Below are 26,637 nucleotides of genomic sequence, written 5' to 3'. Positions count from 1 at the left end.
ATGTCTCCAAGTTTTATACATCTTGAGAAAACAGATGAGCTTATTTTTATAGAAAAAAATTTTTTATATATATCAAGAAAATCATATTTCAGAGTTGCCACCAAAACACCAGAACAGATATTGAACCTCAGTTGTAATCAAACAGATGCAAATTGACCTGTAAATCAAGAAAGTTTAAGTTAATGATTGCTAGTCATAAAGAACGTGGTTAAAAGTACAGATGTGAAATAATCATGGAGCAGTTTTATTTGAGTGGCATTTTCATGATACCCATGAAACTTTTTAAAAAAATGTTCAATGTTTGAGCCTGTAGTCCAGTGGTTTTAGATAACTATGCCAAGAAATAAAAAGAACATTTATCATGTTTTTAATAATGTATTAGATTCAAGTTTGATATGTTAAAAGGGGAAATGTTTAAGTTATGGTATACACTTATATATGCCATGCAGTCACTGACAAAGTCATATTTTTAATAAAGATCAAGTGATATATCCTACCAAAAAATGTATGATAATTTCATCATTTTGTCTAAAATTATACATAGATGAAGGACTGGGCAAATACGGTTTTTTGTAAGATTAATATATCTTATGATCTTCAAAGATTCTATATCATTGCATGTAGCTAAAGTTCCTTTATATTTCTATATACAATGTTATATTGACTGAATATATCATAATTTAGTTTTCTATTGGTGGCCATCTTGGTTGTTTACTGTTTTTTTTTGTTATTATGAATAATACTTAGGAACATTTTTATTTATAGGACTGGACAAAAATGTTGACAAAGATGTCAACAGTGGGTTGATCACTACTTTTAATTTTCATAAAACTTTTCTGTATTTGAAACATTACCTTGCTAGAGATGCATTATTATTTCAGTATATGAAAATCAATCAATACAATATACCTTGTAGTAGAACAAAGTACAAAAATCACATGATCATTAGATGCAGAAAAGGCATTTGACAAATTCTGTCACCGTTTCATGATAAAAATACTCAATAAACTAGAATAGAAGGAAACTTTCTGAGCCTGATAAAGATATCTGTGAAAAATCCACAGCTATCATATATGACATGATGAAAGACTGGATGCTTCCCTGAAAATCAGGAACAATATAAGGATGTCCACTCTTGCCCTTCGTAAGAGCATTGCTGTAGAAATTCTGGCCAGGTCAGTTAGGCTAGAAAAAGAAATAAAAAATATCGAGTTTGGAAAAGAAGTAAAACTTGATCTTACGTATAGAAAACATGATCATATATATAGAAAATCCTAAGAAATTCACAAAAAACTATTAGAACTTATTAATGAGTTTAGCAAAAGTTGTAAAAGATAAGATCAATGTGCAAAAATCAGTTGGATTTCTAGGTAGAACGCTTTACCGCCTGAGCTACGGGAGAAGCCCTCAGTTGGATTTCTAAATGGTAGCAGTGAACAATCTAAAAATAAAGAAAGCAATTCCAATGACAATAACCTCAAAAAGGAAAAAATACTTAGGAATCTATATAACAGAAGAACTGTAAGACTTCTCTAGGAATAACCACTCCTGTGTTTCTCCTTTACTCTCACACACTGCTGACACTAATGTGTGGAATTTCACACCAAGCAGTTCTCAGACAACAGCTGGGTATCCTTCAATGCAGTTCACCTGTGACATAATCTACATTAACAGAGGCCTCACAGGTTAAAGGCTCCCGCCCTGACGCACCCACACTTCAGACATCAACTGCCAAGTCCAGGTTGTTACCTGTGCTTCTGACCAATGGCTATAAGTCAGAGGTGCCCTTGTCCCCCTCCTTTACAGAGGGTATTGAAGGATATGAATGAGCAGTTGGATGAAGAGATATCGGGGATGAGGTCTGGAAAAGTCTGAAGCCCAGAGCGTCTTTGCCTGTGGAGTTGCAGTGTGCCACTCTGCCAGTGTATGGCTATGTTCACCAGCCAGAACCTCTGAATCTTGTGCTTTTGGCACTTTATGGAGGCTTCATCACACAGTCTTAATTGATCATTTACATGGTCTCCAACTCCACGCCCCTTCCCAGAGGATGGAGAATGGGCTGAAAATTCCAGGCTTCAGACCATGGTTTCCTCTTTCTGGGACCATCCCACATCCTAAAGCTATCCAGGAGCCCACAAGAACACAAGAACACTCCTGTCACCCAGGAAACTCCACGGAATTTAGGAGCTCTGTCACATACCAAGCTTCCCTGGTGGCTCAGATGGTAAAGCGTCTGACTGCAATGCCGGAGACCAGGGTTATGCACCAGGTCACCAGCAGTAAATATTAGAGCAAAAGGCACTCCATCCTACCACCAAAGAAATTACAAGGGAGTTAGGAGCTCTGTGCCAGGAATCAGGGCCATATGTGTGTTTTCTTTCACATTTGTACACTGAAAACTATAACACATTGTTAAGAGAATTTAAAGATCTAAATAAATGGAAAGACATTCATTGTTAAGATAGGAAATTGACCTACGGATTCAATGTAATCCCTTTCAAAAGTCCAGCTGCCTTTTTACAGAAATTGACAAACTACTCCTAAAATTCATATGAAAATGCAAAGGATCCAGAATAGGTGAAATGATCTTGGGAACAACTTCACAGTTTCTCAAAAAGTGAAACATAGAGTTATGATGTGACCTAGCAGTTCCACTCCTAGCTGTTTACCCAAGACATATGAAACATATGTTCTCATTAAAATATATACATGAATAAATGTTCAAGCAACATTATTCATAACAGTCCTAAAGTGGAAACAACTCAAATGTTCATCAGCTGGTAAATGGTTAAGCAGATATGTAGATACAATGAAATGGAATGTTACTCAGCCATAAAAAGGGTCATATTACATAAAAATGAAATACTAGTGCATCCTCTAAGATGGATGGAACTTGAAAGCATTATAAAGTTAGGTACAAACTGGCACATTTTATGATTCCATTTACATAAAATGCCTAGAATAGGTGAATCCACGGAAACATAAATTAGTTGTTGCTAAGTGATGGGAGTTGGGAAAAATAGAGGGTGACATCAGTGGATGTAAGATTTCTTTTTGAGGTGATGAAGGTGTTCTGGAATTGGATATTTATGAGGGTTGTGCAGTCTTGTGAATATATTAAAAGCACTGAATTGTGTACTATGAAAGTGAATTTTATGGTACATGAATTATACATTAATTTTTTAAGTGGGGAAAAATGGGAAACATAATAAAATTTACTCATTGTGAGTCAACAATAAAAACATATTTCATAGCTTTTATTTTTTAGTATTAGGAAGAAAATACTGAATGTGAAATGTTTTAATATGAATTTGAAAGCCATTTGCTGCAATGTTTTTTTCATAAGAAAGTCATAACAGTGCCATGAGATTCCTTAATTTGTTTCTTTGGTTCCTTAAGGTTTGAAGGGCATGTTTGCTTTCTTACAGAAGGGAAAGGTACCCTCTCTCCTCTTTTTTTCATTCTGACCCAGGCTTACCCTCAGGGACAATGAGATACTTGCCTGTGGCTCTTTACAGGGCTTAGAGAATAGATTTTCTCATCCTTTCTATTTCTGTGTCTTTTTCTCTTTTCTGTACTGTCTTCCTTTCTTCCTTCCCTCCCTCCTTTCCTCTCTTCCTCCTTCCTAGACACCCTCCTCCCCTCTTACTCACCTTTCTTATACAGATGTGACTTGTGTTTTCTTCGTTTCCTTCACTTTGATTCTTGTTTATTATAGCTGAACATTTATGGATCCAGAGATGATATGCTTCTGTATTGAAATAGTCTCTCAGTCCATCAGTAGGTTGCTAAAAGATGAGCAGCTGAAAGCTTGCTGAGTTCTATGCATTTTGAGTTTGACATCACCAAGACATCAACATGGAATTGTTTTGGGGCACAATAGTGTATGAGAAAGAATTACATATACAGTGGCAGAAAGCTCAGGAGAGAGATCTGTGCTTGAGATTAGATCCGGAAATGATTAGAGATTGTTCTTATTATAATCTTTAATATTAAACTCAATACATTACTTAAAGCAGTTGTCACTGGGCTGTTCCTCCACTAAAGTACTGAATCCTTTTGACAGTGGGATATGATGAGTGTTTTGAGGTTTACCCTTTAAAACTTTATCCTGAAGAAGTTGGGTAGAATGGGAGGCAGGAATTTCTGTTAAGGAAACCTTGATATATCTATGCCAAATTTATGAGTATTTGTTCTCAATGGCTAGGTTTGTGAAATTGCCTAAAGGGAAAAAAAAGTAAATGGTGTCATGTGACAGAAGTAAGACTTCTGTTGATTGAGGAAGAAGTTGGAAGGAGAGTCTGCGTAAATTATCCCTATGCTTAATAGTTGAGAAGAAATGAAAAAACATTGTAGGAATTATCCATAAAGGTTAATGAACTTTTGGTTTTTTTAAATTGAGGGAGTTACACATGTTTGTATACTAAGTTGGTAGGATCAGTAGAGAAGAAAAAGTTAAAATGCAAGAATGAGAAGAAATTGCTTATGGCCAGAATTCTTGTGAGAGGCATAAGGAATAGGGTGTATAGCGCTAGGGAGTTAGCCTTGGATGTTGAAGGGTCATCAGCGTCACTGAGGCAGGGGGAAGAAGAGGAAGGAGGAGATAGATTCACATGTCTTTGGAGCAGCTGGGCGTGGCAAACCCATGTCATCAGGAGTTTGTGGTGTCTGTGTTTTCATGTTTGAGGGAACAGTCAGGATACCGTGCTAATAAAAAGCAGGATGTCTGAGAGGTGAGTTGAGGTGTGGAACAGCTTGTTGAGGGGTCATAAGAGGTGGGGTGCTCTTCTGGCCTTCTGCAACCACCCACACATTTAAGAGACCTGCTGGAAGAACTCACACGACTTGGCTGTACTCATGGCTGAGGTTTATTAAAGCAAAAGGACACGCCTCAGAGTCAGCAAGGGAAGACAACCCATTGGGCGTTCTGGAGGCATCGAGGCACGGGCTTTCAGAGTTATCCCTCCCAGAGGCAAAATGACGGGCTGTATGAAACATGCTCCTTCCTCCAGCAGTGACTGTAGAATATGTGCATGTTGTTTCTGCCCAGACAGACTCCCTTAAGACTCAGCCCAGGGTGAGGGCAAAAGGGCACTGCCTTACACCCAGCCACAATTACCAGCATCTGTTCTCCCAAAAAGAGAGCAGGTATTCCCCATAATCACATTATCTGCAAAAACAGTTCAGGCATGTTCCTTTAACAGCAATTCAATACCTTGTCCCCAACACTGAAACAATCAGGATCCAGAACTAACTTCCCAACAGCCAGCTAAGGGCCAGCCCTGTAACTAGGCTCTTCTTAAGAGTATCAGGTCTGCTATGTTAATAATTTTCTGCAGAGTCACTCAAGGCCAAGCCTGATGATTACCCTGGTTTCTAGCAGTGCCTTTATGCATGGCTTTGTGGTTTTATAGTTGTCTCTGTTGGGGCACCTCAGTGTAGTGGGGTAGAAAATTACAGCTGTTTGATTTATCCGTACTTCAGAGCTTACAGGACCGAAAGTACTGGGAGAGGATGGGCTGGGGAAGCAGCAAGGCAGTAGAAGGAAGATAAATTTAGAGTGGAATTTGGGGGTGTGCTCTAGTCTATAGAGAAAGAAAGAAAGCGAGGCGAATTGTCTTAGATTATGAGAGGCTCAGCAGACCCAAGCAGGAGGTTTGTCTGATGATGGAGGCGTCCAAGGTTGGAACATGGGCTTCTCTAACTTCTCTAGGCAAATAAAAATTAGACTTATTATCAATTCATTTTTTTTTGGGAGGGGGGGTATCTTTGTCTCACAAAGGAAAACTCATCTTATTTAATCTAGTGTGTTTTAATTGAATAAAAGGTTCATGTCTGTGCTATGAATTCTGTCTTCTTAAAAATAATGTTTTCTAGGGGTTATAAAATCTTTTTCTAATATACCAAGTTTTCCTCTGTTCTTTGCTTGCTCTTTCATCAAAGAGGATACTTCTGACAAGATGGATGGTAAGAACTTCCTTTTCTAATTCTACTAAAAAATTTTATGGTTCTTGGATTCTATGAATATCTTTGTTCTCTTAATTTCTGAAAATAGACTGCTTATTTAGCAGCAGTCTTAATGTGAAAATGGTTCCATAATTCTCTGATTGAATTTGGGGCTAGACATATCCATTTTGGGTTTCTCAGTTTATTCAAATACTAGATTACTGTTTGTTATAAGTTAAATCAATTTTCTTAACTTCTTTTAACCTGAGCCCTTAGAATATTCTGGATTTCTCAGAAATACTAGATTCAGGAGAAAGGAGTTTCATAAGTAACATGATTCGATTCTTTAATTTACTAACCTCTGCTATAGAGAGAGACAGATGACATATTATACAGTTTCATGTCTCCTCTGGTGGCTCAGTGGTAAAGAATCTGTCACCAGTACAGGAGACACATGAGACTCAGGTTCGATCCCTGGGTCAGGAAGATCCCCTGGAGAAGGAACTGACAACCCATTCCAGTATTCTTGCCTGGGGAAATTCCATGGGACAGAGGAGCCTGGCAGGCTATGGTCCATGGGGTTGCAAAAGAGTCAGACACAACTTAGCAATTAAACAACAATAACAGTGGTCATCTATGAAAATGAAATGCTAGGTACAGATGCTGTCTTTTTAAGAGTGTATTTCAAATGAACATTTAATCAAAATTGAACTTATTTTGAGCTGCACCTTTTAAATTTCATTATTTAGTTTTATCTTTAGTTGCTTGATCCAATATGATAATTTTTATCTGTATGATATTTTTGTCTAGTACTAGACTGTATTATCCATACTTTCCCTTCACATCATCAGATACTACAGTGTTATCTAGGAACTTGAACTTTTTGTAAGAATTTGTAAGAAGATCATGAATCTGTAAGTCACAGTATGAGATCTAGGAAAAATGGAAAGCTGTGGTTTTTCTATCAATTATTACATAAACTCTGAAACTGGCATATCTTCCACTCTGATGATTTATTTAATCTTGACTTGGGTACATGAGTGTTATTTATAATTGGTCTCTGTGCTTCTCTTCATGTTTAATGTATTTCATAAATTTAAGAAATTATTAAATGAAAGAAAACCCACCAAGAGATAGTTTCTATATTTCAGACCATGTGATATCACTTCTATCACTGAGAGTCTGGATCCTTGAAAAACAAATTATGCTCACTTTCCAGATCAAAATTTTTCTTGTTTGGGTCAGAAACATCAGCCTATTTGAGAAATCATCTGTGTTATATAATGTGATACTCTAACTGATGTTTAGTCCTGCGTTTAAAAAAAAAATCTATATGCGCACACAGAGAGAAACATCTGTCATTGCTCTGTAACAGTAGTGAGTTCTGAGGTTCATCCTCGATGTTTTTTGACTGTGCTGTGCAACTTGTGGGATCTCAGTTCCCCAGCCAGGGAGTGAACCCCCAGACCTTAGCAGTAAAATGTGGAGCCCTAGCCAGGGTTTTCTTCACTTGATAATCTTTTTGCTAGCTTTTACAACATCTTAGGGAGTACAAAGAAGCTTGACTAAACAGCTGATAGAGTCACAGTCAATGCTTTGATGAAAATAATACAGCCTAGGTCATGGAGTTGATTCCCATGTTTGTCAGTTTCTAGTTCTTTCTTGGACTCCCTTTTGAAAATGCTCAGCAAGTATTCTTACACTGGAAAGATATATTGAAACATTTGTTTCAAAGAGATCAGTGACAGAGTTGTATCATTCTCGAGTAATTAGTTTTGTTACTTTTCTTCATTTAAAATTTTCAGTATGAAATACAGCAGACAAACTGGTTTATTACAGAATTTTGCTATTTTCAGTTGTCTAGTTTTAACTTTTTTGTGCTGTGAATCTTTAGGTTACCTCAAATTTTGTTTTATCTCAAAACCTTTTAAAAGCTAATTTAAGGCTATCAAACTAGAAGTCTGGTACTTTTTTCTTTTGCCCTTTTATTTTCATCTTGGGTGGGAGGCACAAGGAAAGTCTTAATATCAACATTAGCAGACTTTGTTGAAATGTTATTGTTTTATTTCTCTTATTTAGGAACAGCATCTGAAGATGGTAAGAATTAAACATTTTGTTAGTAACACAAAAATATTAATATTTTCATTATTAGGAATTAAACATTAAAAACTAAAATAGGCTACTTTCTTTGCAAATCCATAATTTGCCAGCTGTGCTGCTTCTACATTTTGTGTTTGGTTGTGTTAGTTATTCATGCAGATTTTTTTTTTAATTCTTCATCCTGGAGTTTTGCTGTGTATCTTGCATTATCTCATGCTGGAGAAAACATAATTGCTTCACATGTTTAATAATACCTAGTATAAAGTTACATAGTTTCATTTTTTCTGTAGTGACATTAATGCTTTTCTTTTGTGTTTTTGTTTTTTAATTTTTGCCAATTCATTTATACTTTGTGAGTGCACACACCATTGATTTATCATTGGAGTTTAAATATCATCCCATTTAAATGCATTTATTTTGTCAGCTTTTAAATGTATCTTTGATTTTGAATCAGTGCCTGGGGAATTGCATATGATTTGAATTTGGAAATACAGAAACCTTGCTAGATATAATACTTTATTTTACTGAGCCAATTTACCTTTTTAAAAATATTTATTACTTTTCAATTTGGAGAAAGGAAAAACTTCAGTGTTTTTATTTATCCTACTTGAAGGCTATCTTATTAATTAAGCCTCTGATATGAAACATAATTTTTTTCCTAAATTTTACGAGTGGCATTTTCTTGTAATACAACCAAGTAGATTTGACATTTTGATGGTCTCATGTTTACTCTGACATATTTGAAATATTTTCATATTTTAAGTTTTAGAATACTTTATAGAAATGGTTTCTGGCACTGTATCATTATAATTTAGATGGTAATATAAAAAATAATTTATCCTAATAATTTATCCTAATTTCTTTATTATAACGGATAAATTTTGCATTTCAAAAATAATAATTTTCTTTCTATTTTACTTCTTAGTCAGGAGAACATCATGTTCTATTCTAAGCAGACTGTAAAAGGGTGAAAGTCCCGAATCATGAGCTTTTTAGGGGCCTTGAAGAAGTTGATAGAATGAAAAGATCTACCACCTGTGCTTCTCATTTTGCTTCATTTTATTCCTTGTTCTTAGTTATTCTCTTCTCTTCCCTCACTCATTTCATAATTTTGAAATTTTCCTTACCTTTAGATATGTTTTCTTAATTAATATTGCTGTATCAGGCTAGCCTTTAGATCGCGATTGCCCTTCAAGTTGTTCCTTTTAAATGAAAACAATTCGGAATCCTTCTTCACGACCACGTTGGTATGGGTTCCAATGTGATAGTGATTGAGGCTGTTGCTCGAGAACACTGAGGTACCTAGTACTAGTAATATATTTTTGTTTTTTCTAATGACAGTTTACTTAAGCACTTCGATAAATAAGCATTCTCTCCTTTGGTTCAAGAACTCTAGAAACATTTCTGCGCCTTGGTTTCATGGAGGGGGATGAAACAGTAATAAAGAAGGAAGGAATACTGATTGGAGGTAGAGAAGGAAATGTGTAGAGAAAGTGCCAACTCCTCTGTGATTGTTGTTTCCTCAAATAATTTTATAAATGGAAGTTGATTGCTTGGGGAAAGAATAGTAAACGTGTCCATGTACATCTGTAGTACTCTGATGTTTAGCACAGTATATAAAAAAGATATTTAAAAAAAAGATATTTTAGCTAGTATTGTATCTTCTTGCAAATCCCTTCGGAAGTACGTTTTCAGTCAAAAAGATTGTGTTGTTGTTTCAAAGCTTAGGCTTGTATTTTAAACTATAGGCTGAATTTGAGAATAAATTAAATTTCATGGAAACTGAAGAAGTGCATGCCTGTGGTAATTATCTTAATTATAACTACTGGACTAATAATATCAAACCGAGAATGGAGATCTTTTAGCTTGACTTTACTCTTACCCTTAAAGGAAAGTTAGTTTATGGTGCAACACATAAAAAACAGTATATATTTTTAAAATTTCAAGGGAACTCTAAAGTGAATTTTACAGTGTTACAGAATTTAACAATACTTGAGAAGCACACCCTATTAGAAAATTAAAGTGAGGTTTTTTTTCCCCTCGTTACTAAATATTATAGAAAAATGTCTGTAGTTATCTAAATCATTTTGTTCTTTAGGCCGGGTGAGAGCAAAGCTTTCAGCACCACTTGCTGGTATGGGAAATGCCAAGACAGATTCCCGAGGAAGAAGCCGAACAAAGATGGTGTCTCAGTCACAGCGTATGTATTACCTATTAGTTCTCTCGTGTTTCTACTGTGTTAGGATAAGCGTGTTCTTTGTATGTTACTGTATTAGGAGATTGACCAGTGGAAAAAGACAAAACTAATTCCCAAAAAGACAAGCCACATACTGAGTTCTTGTTCTGTACTTTAGGTTCATCATCACCTGACAAAAATGAAGGTATTTTTTTTTCAATGTTTTGGGTCAGTTGTTGTGCATGTTTTCGAACTTTTGGAGTGGGTGTTGTCTTGTCTTTGGTGTGTTATTAGGGCTGCATCATTGATCCCTGCCACTTAGAAAGAGAAACTTCATCTGTTATACAGACTTTTGCATGGAGATATTTTAAATAACACAAATCTTTTAGCATTAAGGTTTTCACAGTCTACTCAGAAACTTGTAAATGTGGAAAATTGTGCTTTTTAGGGGCAAAATAATTGCTTTATATTAGCATCAAATCTGGTTGCATCTAGCTAATACTATTCAAGGACAGATATGTAGTATCTTTGTACTTTCCCTAAAATCCATTAGAATACAGTCAGCATTTTTGGCAGGTATATACTGATTCATAAAGAGGAAACAAATTGAAATGACCAGTTTTGTTAATATTCCTTGTTAAATTTAAGATTTATATTTTTGCAATTTCACTGGAAGCTGAGTTTCTCATAAGCACAGCTATTAAAAAGCACAATTTTGAATTCTAGGTAAAATGAAGGATCCATTCCTCTATGTTCCTAAATAGTAGTATATACATTTATGGCATAATTAATTTAAAAGAGATCTTTCTTAGAACAGGAATTTTTTCTAGGGAGGTTCTTCTTGATATCAATACTTGGCCATTTTAGAAAGAAATACATGTAGCTATCTTCTACTGTTCTTTAGATAATATTTCAGGATACAGATGCCTAGTTTGTCTGTTTTTTAACTTGATTCTTGAGTCTTGGTATTAGGGAAAGGAGCTGGGCTTGGAGGGCGCCAGGAGATGATTAGACAAGTCCAGCCTAGCAGATTCTCTTCTTTCCACAGTCAAAAAATCCAGTCAGGGTAAAGATTGGAGCACTCAACAACATTCCTAAAAAGAAGCAGGAATGCTCCAGTAAAATTGGTCTGCAAATTGAGGATTATTTACAAATAGGAAAAATGGCAAATGCCTTCTGGGTAAGGGCTCTTTCCCCAACCAAATTAGGAGTAGATCACATCACATTCTTCCCTGATCTTGTGTATTTTTAGAGTAATTGTTTAAGGTAACTTAATCTTTAGCAGTGTAACACAGAAGTTTAGAGCCTTGCTATCCCAAATGTGATGCCCAAACCAGCCTCAGCATCACCTGGGAAATGCACACCTGAGAAATTCACCACAGGTGTACTGAATTCAGTCTTTAACAAGATCATTAAGTGATTTCTGTTACAGTCAAATCTGAGAAGTATTGATTTAGATCATGGTATCTGGAGCCGTACTTCCCAGAGTTGATCATGGCTATTCCAGGTTATTTAAAGTTGTTATATTTCTGTGTACTTCTAATATAAACAGTAAAATGAAGAGGATAATCTTAACAGGATTGTTGTGAGGATTAAATTAGTATATTTGCCTGAGCATAAAGTACATGCTCTATATTTTAGCTGATAAAATTGATCTCCTTGTTTTTCTTACTGCAATGTCAACTGAATTTTATACTCCTGTTGTGCACTTTTCTATACCTTGTTAGTCTTATGGCCTTCAGGAAACAAAAATAATGGTGAAGGAAGTTTAAAGCATAAGGAAAAGTAAAGATAGCAACCAGAGACTGTATCTGGTATCTTAAGGATAAAACTCAATTTCATGTGAGGTATTTTACTGAGTTTTCTTCTAAAGTAATACTAAGACTGAACTCATGGCAGAGATTCAAAGTGCTTTGTGTATGATTTTTTAATATACTACTTAAGGACCTCCATTTTAAGAATATCATAACTACTGATCATATCGAGAATATACAATAATTTTTTTATATTTGGTCTTTGACATTGAAACCCTGTGCACGGTACTTCAAATCCTCTTCTAGAGTGTGAGAACATAATAATAGACTTTTAGGCCCAGTAAGATTTTAAGATCAGATAACTTTCCCACAGTAAAATCACTTGGGTTTTAAATCATACTGGTGAGGTTTTTATTTGCTTGCTTATATATTTATTTGAAGAACTGTTTCATTTCAAATTCTTTTGAAAAAAGATATTGCAGCTTTATATAATTTGATTCAAGTCTCTTTACACACATCTACACAGAAATATTACTGTGATCTCCATCTTCACTTTGTTGTGAAGTAATTCACTAGGGTTTGCATGGTCTTTCCATATTTTTATATCACCATTTAAGGGAAAAAAAATTCTCTTGAGTCAAAGCAGGTATGTTCTAATGGCTAACCAAAAGTAAATTGAAAACAGACCCAATGGAGGGACTTCCAGACTTAATTATTTACTTAAAGAGTGTGTCTTTTGTTGTTGGTAGTGACTGATTATGTACAAATGATTGTACAGCCTGTCAGAAATTTTGTCTCCCCACCCACCCTGCTACTGTTCAGTTTTTTCCCCTCAGTGTCTTAAGAAAGATAAAATCTGTAGCTTTTTCATGTAATTTTTCTTCAGCTAGAAGATGCTGTAATTCTTCCTTACCTATGTTTTCAAATTAAATGTTTAAATAACAAAAATTTAAACATTTAATTATTTAGATTTTAGGCCTATCAGAAGAAAAGCTGAAAAATCTGCACTTTTACACCTTCATTTCATCTGCTTTGTACATTAGTGTCTGATTTCAGTTATCAGCTGTAAAAACTACTCAGTGTTCTGCTTTTGTTAAAGTTTGCTTTTTTTGCTTTAGGATTTTTAATTTTCAAAACTGACTAAAGCTTTCTTATTTCCATCTGCCATGCATTTTAAATCTGCTCCTTCCCTCTTCATGGATTATAACCCTTACCCTAATTCTGCCTTTACACTTGTTCAGGATCACAATCTGCTAATACCATTGGTGGTAAGAATCTATAGACTTTATGTGTGCATCAGTTGTTTGATCATCTATTTTCATTATCAAGAATGGGTTCTATTCAGCAGAAATTCTTAACATTTAATATTCTATCATTTTGTAGCCATCATTGGGGTAAAATTTCCCAATTATGATTTTCCTGTGACCTGTCCTTATTTGTTACCAAAACCCTGGTTTTTTAAAATTATCCATGTTGATCCCAATAAACATCCCAAAGCAGGGGAGCTTTACTAATGCCTTGAAAGTATCTCATAAAAAGTACAAAATGACGATTTGAAAACTTTAGGCAGCACAAGAGAAATTAGTTACCCAATTTCAAATTTTGGAAATTAGAATATTTTCTAGTAGCATGATATTGCTAGGTGCATCATACTCTTTTTTATCAACTGTGGTTTTCCTTGAAGATGTAATTAACCTTTGTAGGTCTTTTGTTGGGGAAAGAGCTGTGATATTTTCTTCTTCTAAGTATGAATGATTGCAAGATGGGTTGTAGCACTGGATTATCATGCTGTTCATGGCAGTAGTGGAGAAGAGCATGAAATGATTAACACTGCCAATTGCATTTCCTAGGACAGGGCATGAATCAATTCAAATATATAGAGAGTGAGCTTGCATAGTTTTGATAAATTGAACAAATCTAGAATAGATGGAGTGGTTACTCTTGCTTCTATACTGCATGTTTCTTCTCTGCTGAATAGATCCATATCTCAAGGAATTCTCCAGTTTCCTACCAACACCTTCACCTCCTAAACTTATATTGGTTTTAACAGAATAACATGTTGTATGTGGTCAGTTCATTATCTATACTTTTTATATTGTCACATTCCCATAAAATATTCCATCAGCTTACCTTGCATTGTGAGTTTGTGGCATGTTGGGTGTTTGGGTGTTTTTGGTGTGTATGTTTAGTTTAGATGCTGCATGGAGAAAATAGGTGCCTTGTGAGTATCCCTAAGGTTATGACTGAAAGAAACCTCATCTAAAGATTCTTCACCTGAAATGTCATGGAACAATTCAAATGAACCATCATTTTTAAAGTACACTTGTGTAATTTCCCTGCAATAATTTAGAATTCTTTCTACACAAATAATAAATTGTCAATTTCATCATAAACACTGCTTTGTTTTACAGTATTGCTATAAACAGCAGAAGATGCGTTTCATATTGTATACTGGTAAAGTTTAGGAATTAAGCTTGAGTTTAAAGTGTATTCAGGAACACAGTGCCAAGAAAACAGTAACAAGGGTCGCAGATCAGCAACCCATGGATCATATCCAATCTGCCCCTATTCATGTATTATTCGTTCTATACAACATGATAAAAATCAGAAAACGTCAGAGCTTCCATTAAAAAAAAAATCCAAAAATATGGCCAGGACAGTCCTCAAGACAGGACTGGTTTGACCTAAAAAGTCACCACTCCCTCCCTTGAACTCAGCACTCCTTCCTCAGTGATGTTCCCCGCTTCACCCCATTGACTTTGAGTCTTTAATCTTTGCTCTGTGGAAGTGAGGCATGGCTGGGTAAGATGATACAAGGTGAGCAGTGACTGTGGAGAAGTGCCCAGCAAAGAGGAAACATTGCTTTCATGAAGTTTTATTTAAGTGCAGGTTTAACTTTTATAATGCTACTGTCCAGAATCTAGTTAAATTATACCTTGGACTTACCTAGTTTATTTTCCTTTTCAATGCAGACACAAAATGCTCTGATTGACAAGGAGCTTACCCCTTTAAAAACTAATTATGCAGTTCTAGTTTAAACACGTTTCTTTTTTTAAAAGTCTTACGCCCGTCTCTGAGATTTTATCCAGCTCCCTCTCTCTACCTGACCACATATTCTCTCTTCCAAGACTGAAAATTACTAGTTTTGAAAGAATCGACTTTCTTTGACATTTATTTGCCCATTAATCTTGTTCTACCCTTAGTACACATCTTCATGCCAGACTTTGGCCACCCAAGACCCCTTTTTTATTTGAAGGCAAATAGCAAAACCCGTTTCTTTTTTAGCTGACCCAACTTTGTAAACATTTAAAATTTAATCTTGGGACTTTCCTGGCTTTCTAATGGCTAAGACCCCACACTTCCACTGTTCGATCCCTGGTTGGAGAATGAAGATTCTGTATGCCACTCAGTGTTGCCAAAATAAATAAATAAAATTTAATCTTGTAAAAATTTTAAAATATATGTAAGTAACAAGATAGACAACTTTGTTATGCCCATTTCAAGGCATCTCAACAGGCAAACTGTTTTAACAGGAAGCAAATTTTCATTATTATATTCTTAACAAGAATGTTATCAATAATAGAATTATTGTTTCCTTATAAATGTATAGCTTTAATAAATAGCTTTTTAACATATAGCTCTAGTTACATGAAATGTATTGTTAGATAAGTTATTTCTTTGGAAACCTTTTCTACTATTTATGTTCTGAAATCATAATAGTGTTTTCCTTATTAAACATAACATCTTATATTCCCCAAAACTGAAAATATATTTACATGATTTACCATTCAATCCTAGTATGTGTGTATACATATATATATATATGTATGCGTGTGTATATATATATATGGTATATCTTTTTATTCCAGGTTTTCAGTATATATAAAGCTTCCTTAATCTATTTCCTTGGAACTTAGAACTTGCCATTGTATCACAGGTTTCTCAGATGTACTTCTTGAATTTCTATCCTTTCGACAAAGATCTCTTAGAGTTCACAGGTTAACATTTATACGTGTGTTTGGTGTTCAGCTGGCAGCCGGTCTGGGTCTCCAGGAAGAGTTCTGACCACAACAGCCCTCTCCACGGTGAGCTCCGGCGTTCAGAGAGTCCTGGTTAACTCCGCCTCCGCGCAGAAGAGAAGCAAGATTCCCCGGAGCCAGGGCTGCAGCAGAGAGGCCAGTCCGTCCCGACTTTCTGTGGGTAAGACTGTCGTGTCAGACGTGGGGCCTTGGATTTCTTTTGTGCTTCAGGCCTCGGCACCGTTGAGGACCTTGTTTAGGTCTTCTGAGTTTGAGGAAAACAACTTCAAATTCAAGGAGAATTGAAATATAGGTTTAAAAGTGAAATTAGATACCTTATCTTGGAAGTATTACTTCTATTTTAAATCCATTTTTTTCTTTGCAGCTGTTGAATTTTAGTAAAATACAGTTTGCCCTTCTAATCACATATAAACTAGAAGAGTATAAGTAAGAGTTTTAACGGTATTCCTGGTAATGCTTCATCAAGAATCATTTCTTCTCATCCTTAGCAGAACTTGTTATTTATTAGCTTTATAAGAAAGAAAAGAATAAAACCAAAATATCAAAAATACAAACCCTTCTCCTGTTTACTCCACTTCTGTGCTGCCGTTGCTTCATACCAGCCCGAAGCAGTCGGATTCCTCGGCCAAGCGTGAGTCAAGGGTGCAGCCGGGAAGCCAGCCGGGAGAGCAGCAGGGATACGAGTCCTGTGCGCTCTTTCCAGCCCCTTGGTGAGTGTCTGGGCTTCCCTGTTGTGTTCGCACCATCTGATAACCTCAAAAGACCCTGGATTTAGCTTTATCAACTGGATCTTTGCCTCTCTTTTCTGCCTTTTTAAGGACAGAGGGAAGTTACATGTTTGTGAAGTTCCTTTGACAATTACCTCTTTTAAATAAGCAAATTAGACATTAGATAAACAAATTGCCTTCATAGTCAAGTAAATATCATACAGATTTAGATTACATAATATTGAATTCAGTATTTTTTCTTAATAAATATCCCTATTAAATTTAAAGATGATATTTAAGTAATTACTCTTAAGTGAAATGTGGACTATGTAGTTTGATAAGAATAAAGACATTTATGCTTTTCAGCAGAAATATTTGCTCTTCACCTTAGATATTTAAGTTAAGATTGCTGGAAAGAAGGCTGCAAAATAATACATGAACTATTAAAATGGAAGGGATTGATATGTCTATATATTTTACAGTTTAATAGCATTTCCCGTGTGTTAACTTTCATCATGTCATTGCTGTGCAGCCTCTCTGTTCCTTATTATAGAGATTGTACTGTACCCTTGACTGTAGTACTATGTTTACCTCAGTTATAAAATGTTAAATGATCTTTTAAAACTTTTCGTATTTTAGAGTAATTGGAGAGGCAGAATTTTTTTATGTTGAAAATCTTTAGAATTTCTTTGTGGTCCTCAGCATTTTAACTAGTGCTTTATTTTTATGCACTTACCTAAAGTCATTTCATATTTTTTTCTTTTAATTCCATAGAGTGTAGGTTATTGTAACACTTAAGAGAGTTGCACTTCAGATTTTGTGACACTTAAATAGAACACAGTTCCACTCATTAGCTATTGGAAGTATTATTTCCTTCAGTAGACACTTTGGTATAGAATTTCTAAGAAATTAAGTTTCTTTTGGGCCATTTGGTTCAACTACTAAACTATCCTCTCCTGACCCTTTGAGCTAGGAACACAGACAGGGGTATCCTCAAGTCTTGTTTCTGTTCCAGTTCCAGGTGCCAAAGAGTTTCCTTCTGTACTTTGCCAGAGATAGGTTTAGTTCATGTAGTTCATGTACAACAGTAGGTTGTAGAGTATCTGTGTATATGTGTGTATATGTGCAGACACACATACAGGTACATATATATTGGTTAATCCTCATGCATATCTGTTTAAAAATGAAATAAATCCTATATTTGTGTAAAATAAGCACATCACCTTAAGAGTTGGAGTGGGCTTGTGGTAGCTTAAGAGCGTCTGTTCTAGGGTCGGGTGGTCTGGTTGATATCCCAGCTCTGTAGCTGTGGTGTCCCAGGGCTTCCTTATCTGTGAAATGAGGATAACAACAGCATGTAGCTCTTAGCATTGATCTGAAGACATTGTAAAGCAGAGATGCCACGGAAACGATCCCCAAGCAGTGCTGGCACACAGTGAGCGTGTGCTCATCAGGACTGTCGTCTCTGCCACCCCCGCTCTTCCACCTCTCGCCCTGAACAGTGCTTGCTCACCTGCAGGTAGTTGTGTTACATGTTAGTGGCAAGGATCTTCGACTTTTTTTTAAATGGTATAATACCCTGTATAATGTAGAATTAGTTGAAAGCATGGAGAAGGCAATGGCAACCCACTCCAGTACTCTTGCCTGGAAAATCCCATGGACGGAGGAGCCTGGTGGAGGAACCTGTGGGGTTGCACAGAGTCAGATACGACTGAAGTGACTTAGCAGCAGCAGCAGCAGAAACATGAGATAGCAAGAACAAAATATGTTTCTAGACTGTTTTAAACCTGTACAATAGAGATTAGAGGAAATTTATAACCAACTTCTAGTTATAAACATGTTAATATGCCTATTTTTAAAGAGAAAGTGAAAGTGTTAGTCACTCAGTTGTGTCCCCCATGGACTGTAGTCCACCAGGCTCCTCTGTCCATGGGATTCTTCAGGCAAAAAACTGGAGTTGGGTTGCCATTTCTTCTCCAGGGGATCTCTCCAACCCAGGGATTGATCCCAGGTCTCCCGCATTGAAGGCAGATACTTTACAGGCTGTGCTAGGAGGCAAGATATTGTTTAGTCATTAATCTTCTAGATTTATCTCAGTCTCCATTTGGCAATTGAGATCATTTGAATTTTGTTATTAAAGGAGGCAGTTTTCTCAGTTGTGATAAAACATCCTATTTGGTTTAGAGGTGGTTAAACCTTTTTATCATACAGTTTTAGAAAAATTAAATTTTATAGCCTTTTGCTTACATGTGGATATTGCATTGCAAAGATAGGAGATTGGCCCTATTTATTAAACAGGGATAAAAATAACATTCCCAGAGATCAGGATTTTCTGATATATTTGCCTACATTTTGCTGTCTTCCTTCATTTGGTGAAAACTTCTGTCGCCTCTGACTTGAATATGGCCATTCAATACATGAATCCCATAGTTTGCCATTTATTCAGTTGTAGCACAAAGCCAGCGTCAGGGCCCTGATACACCAGAGATAAATCAGAGCTAGGCAAAGATAAACTCTGAAACTTGCACTCTTAGTTTCCATCTGTTTCTGGAACTAAGATTGAAAAAGAAAGGCTACGTTATTACAAGCATGTGAGTGTTATCCTCAGCCACAGATAACTTGATTTCAAAAGGTTTTTTATCTATTAAACCATTTCCATATTGGTTCAACTCTTCCTTATCACTTTATTAATTATTCTGTTGGGTAAAATTAAAACCAACTGTATACTAGTATGTTTTACTAATGATACCGGTCACCTTTCAGGGTCTGATTAAACATTTTATACAACATTCTGTCTTTAATCCTGCCTTTCAATCTTTTTGATCATTTTCTTATTCATTCCTGTGAAAAAGAAAAGAGTAATTCATATAATAAAAGTACTTCAACTGTTCTAATATATCTGAAGCAGAGTAACTTTTAAAATAAGGGTAATATGTTTCATTAAATAATAAAATGAATTTTTCCTCCCTTATTTGTGTATTTAAGAATAAGACTGACTTTATAACATTATGAAAATAAGGATTTTAAGATCTAAAATTTTAAAATATACTAAATTTAGATTTAGAGAGGTGTCATAAATATAGGGAAAAGTCACACATTTTTTAAATTAAATTATATTTTTTAAATTAATTTAGATTTTTTAAATTAAATTATTAATATTCCCTTTTTGGTGTTCAAATGTGCTTTGATATTTAAATCTACTGAATTCAGAACTTAGGTTGTATAAACCATTATAAAAAATGTTTATGTTAATATAAATGAGGTATGTTATCTTTGAAGTTGGTATGTGTACTGTTCAAGAGCAAAGACCCTAAAAACTACAGTTACTGAGTGTGGCCTTGATCAAATTAATGAACCTTTCTCTGTGCTTTAGTTTAGCCATTTGTCAAATTGAATAGTAACAACTGCCTCCCTGAGTTCAGGATTGGAGGAGATAAGATTACTGTTGGTTACTATTTACCATAGTGGTTTTTTTTTTAAATTACAGTGTTCATTTTTCTGTTTCATGCTTGTACTTTTGACATTTCCTTCCATTTGAATACCTGCCTCTTTGTCTCCTGTGGGCTTATGTCTGTCCCCTTAGGTGTAAGATCTGTTGTGTGTCCAGGATGATACTGCAGTGTTCAGTTGCCCTTATCTAAGGCACTATTCTGATCCCTAAGTATTTAGCAGTATAATACCATTGCTAACTAACTCTCCTTGCCTGACTCTAGTGCTGCCACTGTACCTTTTTCTGTGGTAATAGATGAGGTTTGTATGGTCCTGTTATTCCAGCCTCCAGACACCACTCCAGATCTACTGGTGCCCTCTACGCCCCCGATGTGTATGGGGTCTCAGGTGAAGGATGAGTACATTTTCACTATCATCTGTGCATTCATCTCAGTTTTTTGTCCTTTTCAGTTCCCATTAAATAATCGTGTTTTAAAATTGATTTTGTTTTTATTTAATTTGTTGAAGAATAAGTCATTTGTGTGTTTTGTTGTTGTTGTTGTTATTAATTTCTCCCCAAGTAACTTTTTTCCTTTCAGCAATCTTACTTGAGCATTTTTCTCACTGGAGATGGACATTTTTCTTTTGTATAACCTAAGTTATATCATTTTAAAATAGAATAGAATTGTTTTATGTTCTCTGTTGCATACTTCATCCTTTGTATATATGTTTGAAAAAAAAAAACCAAAATGGTGGATGAAGTGTTTTAATTGTAAATGATGATATATTGTAAAAAGTAGTTGAGGAGAAGAACCCAACTGTGGTTTGTCTATACATACCTCAGAGTGTCAGGCAATAGTAGGTGCTTAACAAATATCAAATGATATGTCTTTTAGTTATGGAATGAATCAGCCTATCTTGAAGGAGAAGAGAGAATCATTGGAGGAGTTTTTCCTTGTAAATTCTTGGCATGGCTTCATTGAGCTCCCTAATCATTACTGGTTGGAGGATTGATCTTTGTTCTGGGCCACCCTGTGGCTCACCCACATGGATGAAATTTGCCTGACTGATAAAACTGGATTAATTACAGGGCTACCAACTTCCAAGCCCTTAGTCGACCAGCCATACTTTCTTCTGTCTTCTGGTGATAAATGTATCATAGCGACCGTTCATTAAATTCACTTGCCACACATTGTCAGTGATTTTAATTGCTTTTACCGTTTTATTTAACCAAAACTAAATGTACCCAGAGAATACAATATTGCTTTTAAAATGCTTTGCCCCATTGGTTTTTTTTTTTCCCCCTCCTCAAGGATCTCAAACTTTCCAGCCTGACCATGTTACATTTACAGCTCTCTCAAAGCTGTTTTCCTTCTTCTGATGAATTAGGTCCGGGGTATGGGATCAGCCAATCAAGCCGACTGTCATCCTCGGTCAGTGCCATGCGAGTCCTGAACACAGGTTCCGACGTGGAGGAGGCAGTGGCAGATGCCTTGGTACTCTTGTCCATTTTCTTATCACTGTAGATGTTCCAGTTAATGAAACTAATGTTCGAGTAAGCCAGTCCACAAGTATGGGAAAGGAGGTGGAAGAGTCTTGTGGATTAAATCTAGGAAGATCAAATGTGTCCATATAAAAAGCAAAGCAGTATAATTTATTGTTGATCCTTATTAATTGGTCAGATTTTTAAGCCATTGCCCACGATGGAATGTCAGGAATGTAAATACTGATATTGTTAACACGGTGTTTTTATACACTGTAGTACACTGAGAATAAAGGCAGATAGATTAGTATATAAATAAGTACACTGCAAGTATATAATTTCAAAGCTAGCTTAACCTTGCGTGTTTAGGGGTTGTTTTAGTTTAGAGTAAAAGTTTATATAGTCTTTTATTTATTTGTATTTTCTGAGCTGAGAGAAAGTACAATTTCAAAACAAATTATATTTAAGGTATCTTTTTAGCTCTTTAAACCTGAAATGTTACACAGTGAGGCTTGAAAACATAATCTACAGATCCGTGATGGTTTTGTCAGAAGAGTGCTGTACAGGTATCACTGTAGTTTTTCTCCCTTAAAATTATGAAGGAAGTATTTGAGACAGTGGTGATGATTGGCTTTTGCCTTTTTCCCTGTCAATTCAGTATGACAGTTTCTCTCGAATTATGATATTAATCCTGTTTTTGAGAAGCATCTACTCATTTTCTTACACAGAATTTACAAAGGCATCATGTTTGTTTTAAAATAAGAAAATACATTGTGCCTTTTAAACCTGCATGCCAGCTCTTAACCATTGCTGATACACTATTTGCCACATATATTTGATAAGCAAGTTTTTAAAAATATTCATTGGTCATAGCTATAACGTATTAAATTTAATCATATGTGTAGTTCTGCTCTGACAGTCTGTGTGTGCTGAATTTTTCTCTTTACCTCAGCCATCTGATTTTTTTCATAAATCAGTGTATTAACTAAATAAGAACTTTGTTCTCTTGAGCTTGGGATATATTGATCACACCTTATTCTGATGGTATTAAATTAGTCATATGTTTTAAATTTATTCTTCTTGATCAGTGTATTTCTCAAATCACATTTTCTAGTTTCCTTTATGTGAAGGATACTAGTTAAGTTACTAGTTAAATTCTATTCATACAAATTTTATGAATTGATTGGATTACTCTTGAGTAATCTTTATCCTATTATTTATAATAAGATGTATTTGGTTTATATGAGGAATATTTAGCCACCAGTGCTAAAAGCTGAATCCCAATAATTTGTGTCTACTTCCATTATTTGCATAACATAGATACTCCAATTATAACTATCAATTTTTAGGAAAAGACTATCCAACTATTAAGCCTGGTTGGACCTAGGGAAAATCATAGAAATAAAATTAACTTTAGGAATGACAAAAGGATCCAAATAGGAAGAAGACTTGAGTTTCTTTGGGAAAATTGATTATGTGAATATTTCTGTAACTTAAGTATTTTTCTTTGGACTAAAGGATATTGACAAGATTAAAGATATAGCCTGCTAATAAGCAGTTCTTATGTATCTATATATTTAAAAGCTTAATGGTTCTGATTATGGGCATTGTTTATGCCTACTTCACTGTGCTGTTTAGCAAAATGTTCTTCATTATTTTCAATTTTTCTCTTTAAAAATCTACTGCTCTCAGCTCTTAGGAGACATGCGGACTAAGGTATAGACATTGCTGTTTTCTGACATCTTGTGGTACCATAACGTCTTTTTCTTTCCTTCATCAGTTTAACAGATGATAGTCTTCTATGAAAAATTCAAGTGGAAGTAATAAAACCCTTAGACATACATCAGTTTTCTGTACATATGATTATATGATTAGCAGTAGGGAGATAGTGCTTAAATAGTGTCCTGTGGGGGTTCTCATCCTTTTAGCCTGACTACTTTGTACAAATGCAATGATGTCATTGACACTATGTCTATAACAAGACTTGGAGTCTAATACAAAAAGTATCATGTTTTTGCCATTCTAAATTAAGTTGGTGCCTCCAAATCAGATCAATTTAATGATGGGAAGTCATTGAAAAACTATTTTTAATTAAGTTCAGGTTATATTTCTTTTAGACTTTAAACTTGAACAGTTTAAGTCACCGCTATGTAAAATTATTGTTCTGCAGTGTTTCATAGAAACATCTTCACCTCTCACCAGCCTGAATTCAAGTATCAGATTACATAAAGATTTATTTCTAATTCTTTCAGGGAAATCTCAAATAATCTATTCTGTCTCATTTCATTTTTTAATATTCAAGGTAAAATTAGCAGTTTTATTTATTAAATAATAACCTCAGATGTGAAGAAATCAAAGTAGTACTTTCTTACATATATTGAAAGAGGTAGTTTAGGCACATTGGGGAAGGCATGGAGAGCCCTTCGGGAGCTTGCTTCCCCAGAGTGAGAGTAAGCCAAAGGGGCTGTCGTCATTCTCTGTGATTCTCTTCTCGAAGAAACATCAGGGATGGGTGCAAGTGAAGGAAGAGTGGCAAAGAAGTGATAATGGAAATGAAAGAACAGAGGAAAGGGGAGGTAGAGAGACAGAAAAAATAGAACTTTACACAGGAAACATGTTTTTCTGACACATTCTCATCCTTTAAAAAGGTTTTAATTTCTTGTAACAACTCAGAATTTTAGTACAGAGCCTGTTCGTTTACACTCTAGTAGTAGGTCTTGGTTTTCCACAAAAAGAAAAAAGAAAAGTAAGAACCTCATGTTTTTAGCACTCCCCACTTTACATATCTGACTTCCATATAGTAGTCTTATTCTGCTTCTACCACTCCCCATAGTTAAAGAATATTTCATCTCCTACTAACTCCTAAAACATGTTTTCTGAAAAAAACTAAAATTCGACATTTTATTATTACAATGGTTAGCAGCATGCTTTACAATGATTTTTATGCAAAAACCAGTCCTTTTCTGGTCAGTAGAAATCGTGAAATACCGGCATGTTATTTTAGCTACCACTAATGAGAGTCTTTATGTATAACAGAAAAAACCTGCTCGAAGAAGATACGAATCATATGGGATGCATTCAGATGATGATGCCAACAGTGATGCATCCAGTGCTTGTTCAGAACGCTCCTACAGCTCTCGGAATGGTAGTATTCCTACATACATGAGGCAGACAGAAGATGTGGCAGAAGTCCTCAACAGATGTGCTAGTTCCAACTGGTCAGAGAGGAAAGAAGGCCTCCTGGGTCTGCAGAACTTACTGAAAAATCAGAGAACGCTAAGGTGAGTTATATTGTCTTCAAAATAATTATCGTGTCTGTTTAGCGCTTTTTTTTTGATGGGGGGTACCGTGCTGGGTCTTCAGAGCTGCACAGGCTTTGCTGTAGTTGTGGCGAGCGTGGCTGCTCTCTGGTTGCAGTGCACAGGCTTCTCATTGCGCTGGCTTCTCTTGTTGCAGAGCATGGGCTCTAGGGCACTCAGGCTTCAGTCGCTGTGGTGCGTGGGCTTCAATAGTTGTGGTTTCCAGGCTCTGAAACACGGGCTCAACAGTTACGGTGCAGGGGCTTGGTTGCTTCATGGCATGTGCGATCTTCCTGGACTGAGGATCGTCTCTCCTGCATTAACAGGCAGATTGTTTACCACTGAGCCACCAGGGAAGGCCCTGGAGTTAGCATTTTTTTACTTGACTTTTTCATAATTTTAAAGATACTAGTGTGGGCTCATATATGTCCTGAATTCAAAAAGTGGCATCAGAATATTATCCCAAGCCTTAATCCTTTTTTAGGACCATCCATACTATTGTTATTTTTTAAATTATAACTATCTTGCTCTATTTAAAGAAACATTATTAAAGGAAACTTTTTTCATAAGTAGTTATTAAATAAAAATGTTAATTAAATGAAAATAAATAGTAAAGTATAACATAATATTAAAGTTGACTCATTCATTAAAATTCGTTCCTGATAAGTTTTTCATTGAGATGAAAGAATATTTATGCTCACTTGAAAATGAAGGTATACTTGTGGTGTTCATGTGATATTTGAATTTTGGTATAGTATGAAATGGATTTGGAGTGAATTTCTCTTGAGAACTGAAGTTTAGGGACTTCCCTGGTGGTCCAGTGGTTAAGATTTCATGCTTCCTCTACAGGGGGCACGGGTTTGATCCCTAGTTAAGGAACTAATATCCCACATGTCATGAGATGTCACCAATAAATAATTAAATAAAATAATTTTTTTTTAAGTTTATATTGATTTTTAATTGGGTTTGATTCGGTTTCCTGTCCTACTGGCTTTTGCTTGCTTTTCCCCTCTAAAGTCTATCGTTTTTATCTGTGTAGTGTTTTAAATCTCTACAGTCTATCCCTTTAAGAACTTAGTTTCAGAAAATTCGTAAGTTTCAGTATGGTGGAAAATAGAGGGCTACTTCCTGCCTTAATACCTGAAATTAGGGTTTGATTTTAGGAGGTGTTAGAACTATATAATTTACAATAAGTGTTTATCTATGTACTTCCTAATATATTTAAATTTCATATTACATATTATTACAGTTCATGAATATTACATATTACAGTTCATGAATCACTACAATAAATCATCATAATGTTGTTTCCAACCCCACCAAGATTAGATTAGTGTTAGGTTCAGTGTATCATTTTAAATGGCAAGGAAGTAGTCGTAGTTTAGAAAGATTTTAGCCCTCAGGTGGCAAAATTTAAGAAAACAGAAAAGCATTTAAAAGGGTAAGATTCATGTGCTGAGAACATCATCTGTATAGTTTACTCTGCTGTGCTACATTAATAAAGTACAGTTGTATTTAGTTTCATATAACTTTCAACCTTTAAAATATTGTGTATGTTACTACAGAGTTATTGTTGCTTTTGATAAATTGTATTTAGCCCTGACTAGTAAATCCTACAAATTTCTCAATTTTGAGAGCTGATTTTTTTTTTTTTGGCTTAAAAAAAAAGAAGCTCAAATATATATGTAAGTCACTTAAATGAC

General features: G+C 35.3%; 1 protein-coding gene across 5 annotated transcripts in view; it reads left to right on the top strand.

The window, feature by feature from the left end:
- The window catches only part of CLASP2 (cytoplasmic linker associated protein 2), a 168,075-nt gene that overhangs the window by 99,501 nt on the left and 41,937 nt on the right, over nt 1–26,637 (top strand). For 2 of the 5 annotated variants that reach the window (XM_065932946.1, XM_065932945.1), the window contains exons 19-23: nt 10,145–10,246; nt 16,006–16,176; nt 16,619–16,726; nt 21,542–21,648; nt 24,672–24,916. In XM_065932946.1, coding sequence (XP_065789018.1) covers nt 10,145–10,246; nt 16,006–16,176; nt 16,619–16,726; nt 21,542–21,648; nt 24,672–24,916 — 733 coding nt within the window. Of the gene's footprint in view, nt 1–10,144; nt 10,247–10,400; nt 10,428–16,005; nt 16,177–16,618; nt 16,727–21,541; nt 21,649–24,671; nt 24,917–26,637 lie in introns of all 5 variants that reach the window. The other 3 variants (XM_065932948.1, XM_065932947.1, XM_065932944.1) reach the window with 2 other exon arrangements.

This window comes from Muntiacus reevesi, chromosome 4 (genome assembly GCF_963930625.1).
Source record: "Muntiacus reevesi chromosome 4, mMunRee1.1, whole genome shotgun sequence".
Taxonomy (NCBI): domain Eukaryota; kingdom Metazoa; phylum Chordata; class Mammalia; order Artiodactyla; family Cervidae; genus Muntiacus; species Muntiacus reevesi.
Note: the sequence above shows the minus strand (reverse complement) of the source record. Positions and strands in the feature narration are given on the sequence as shown.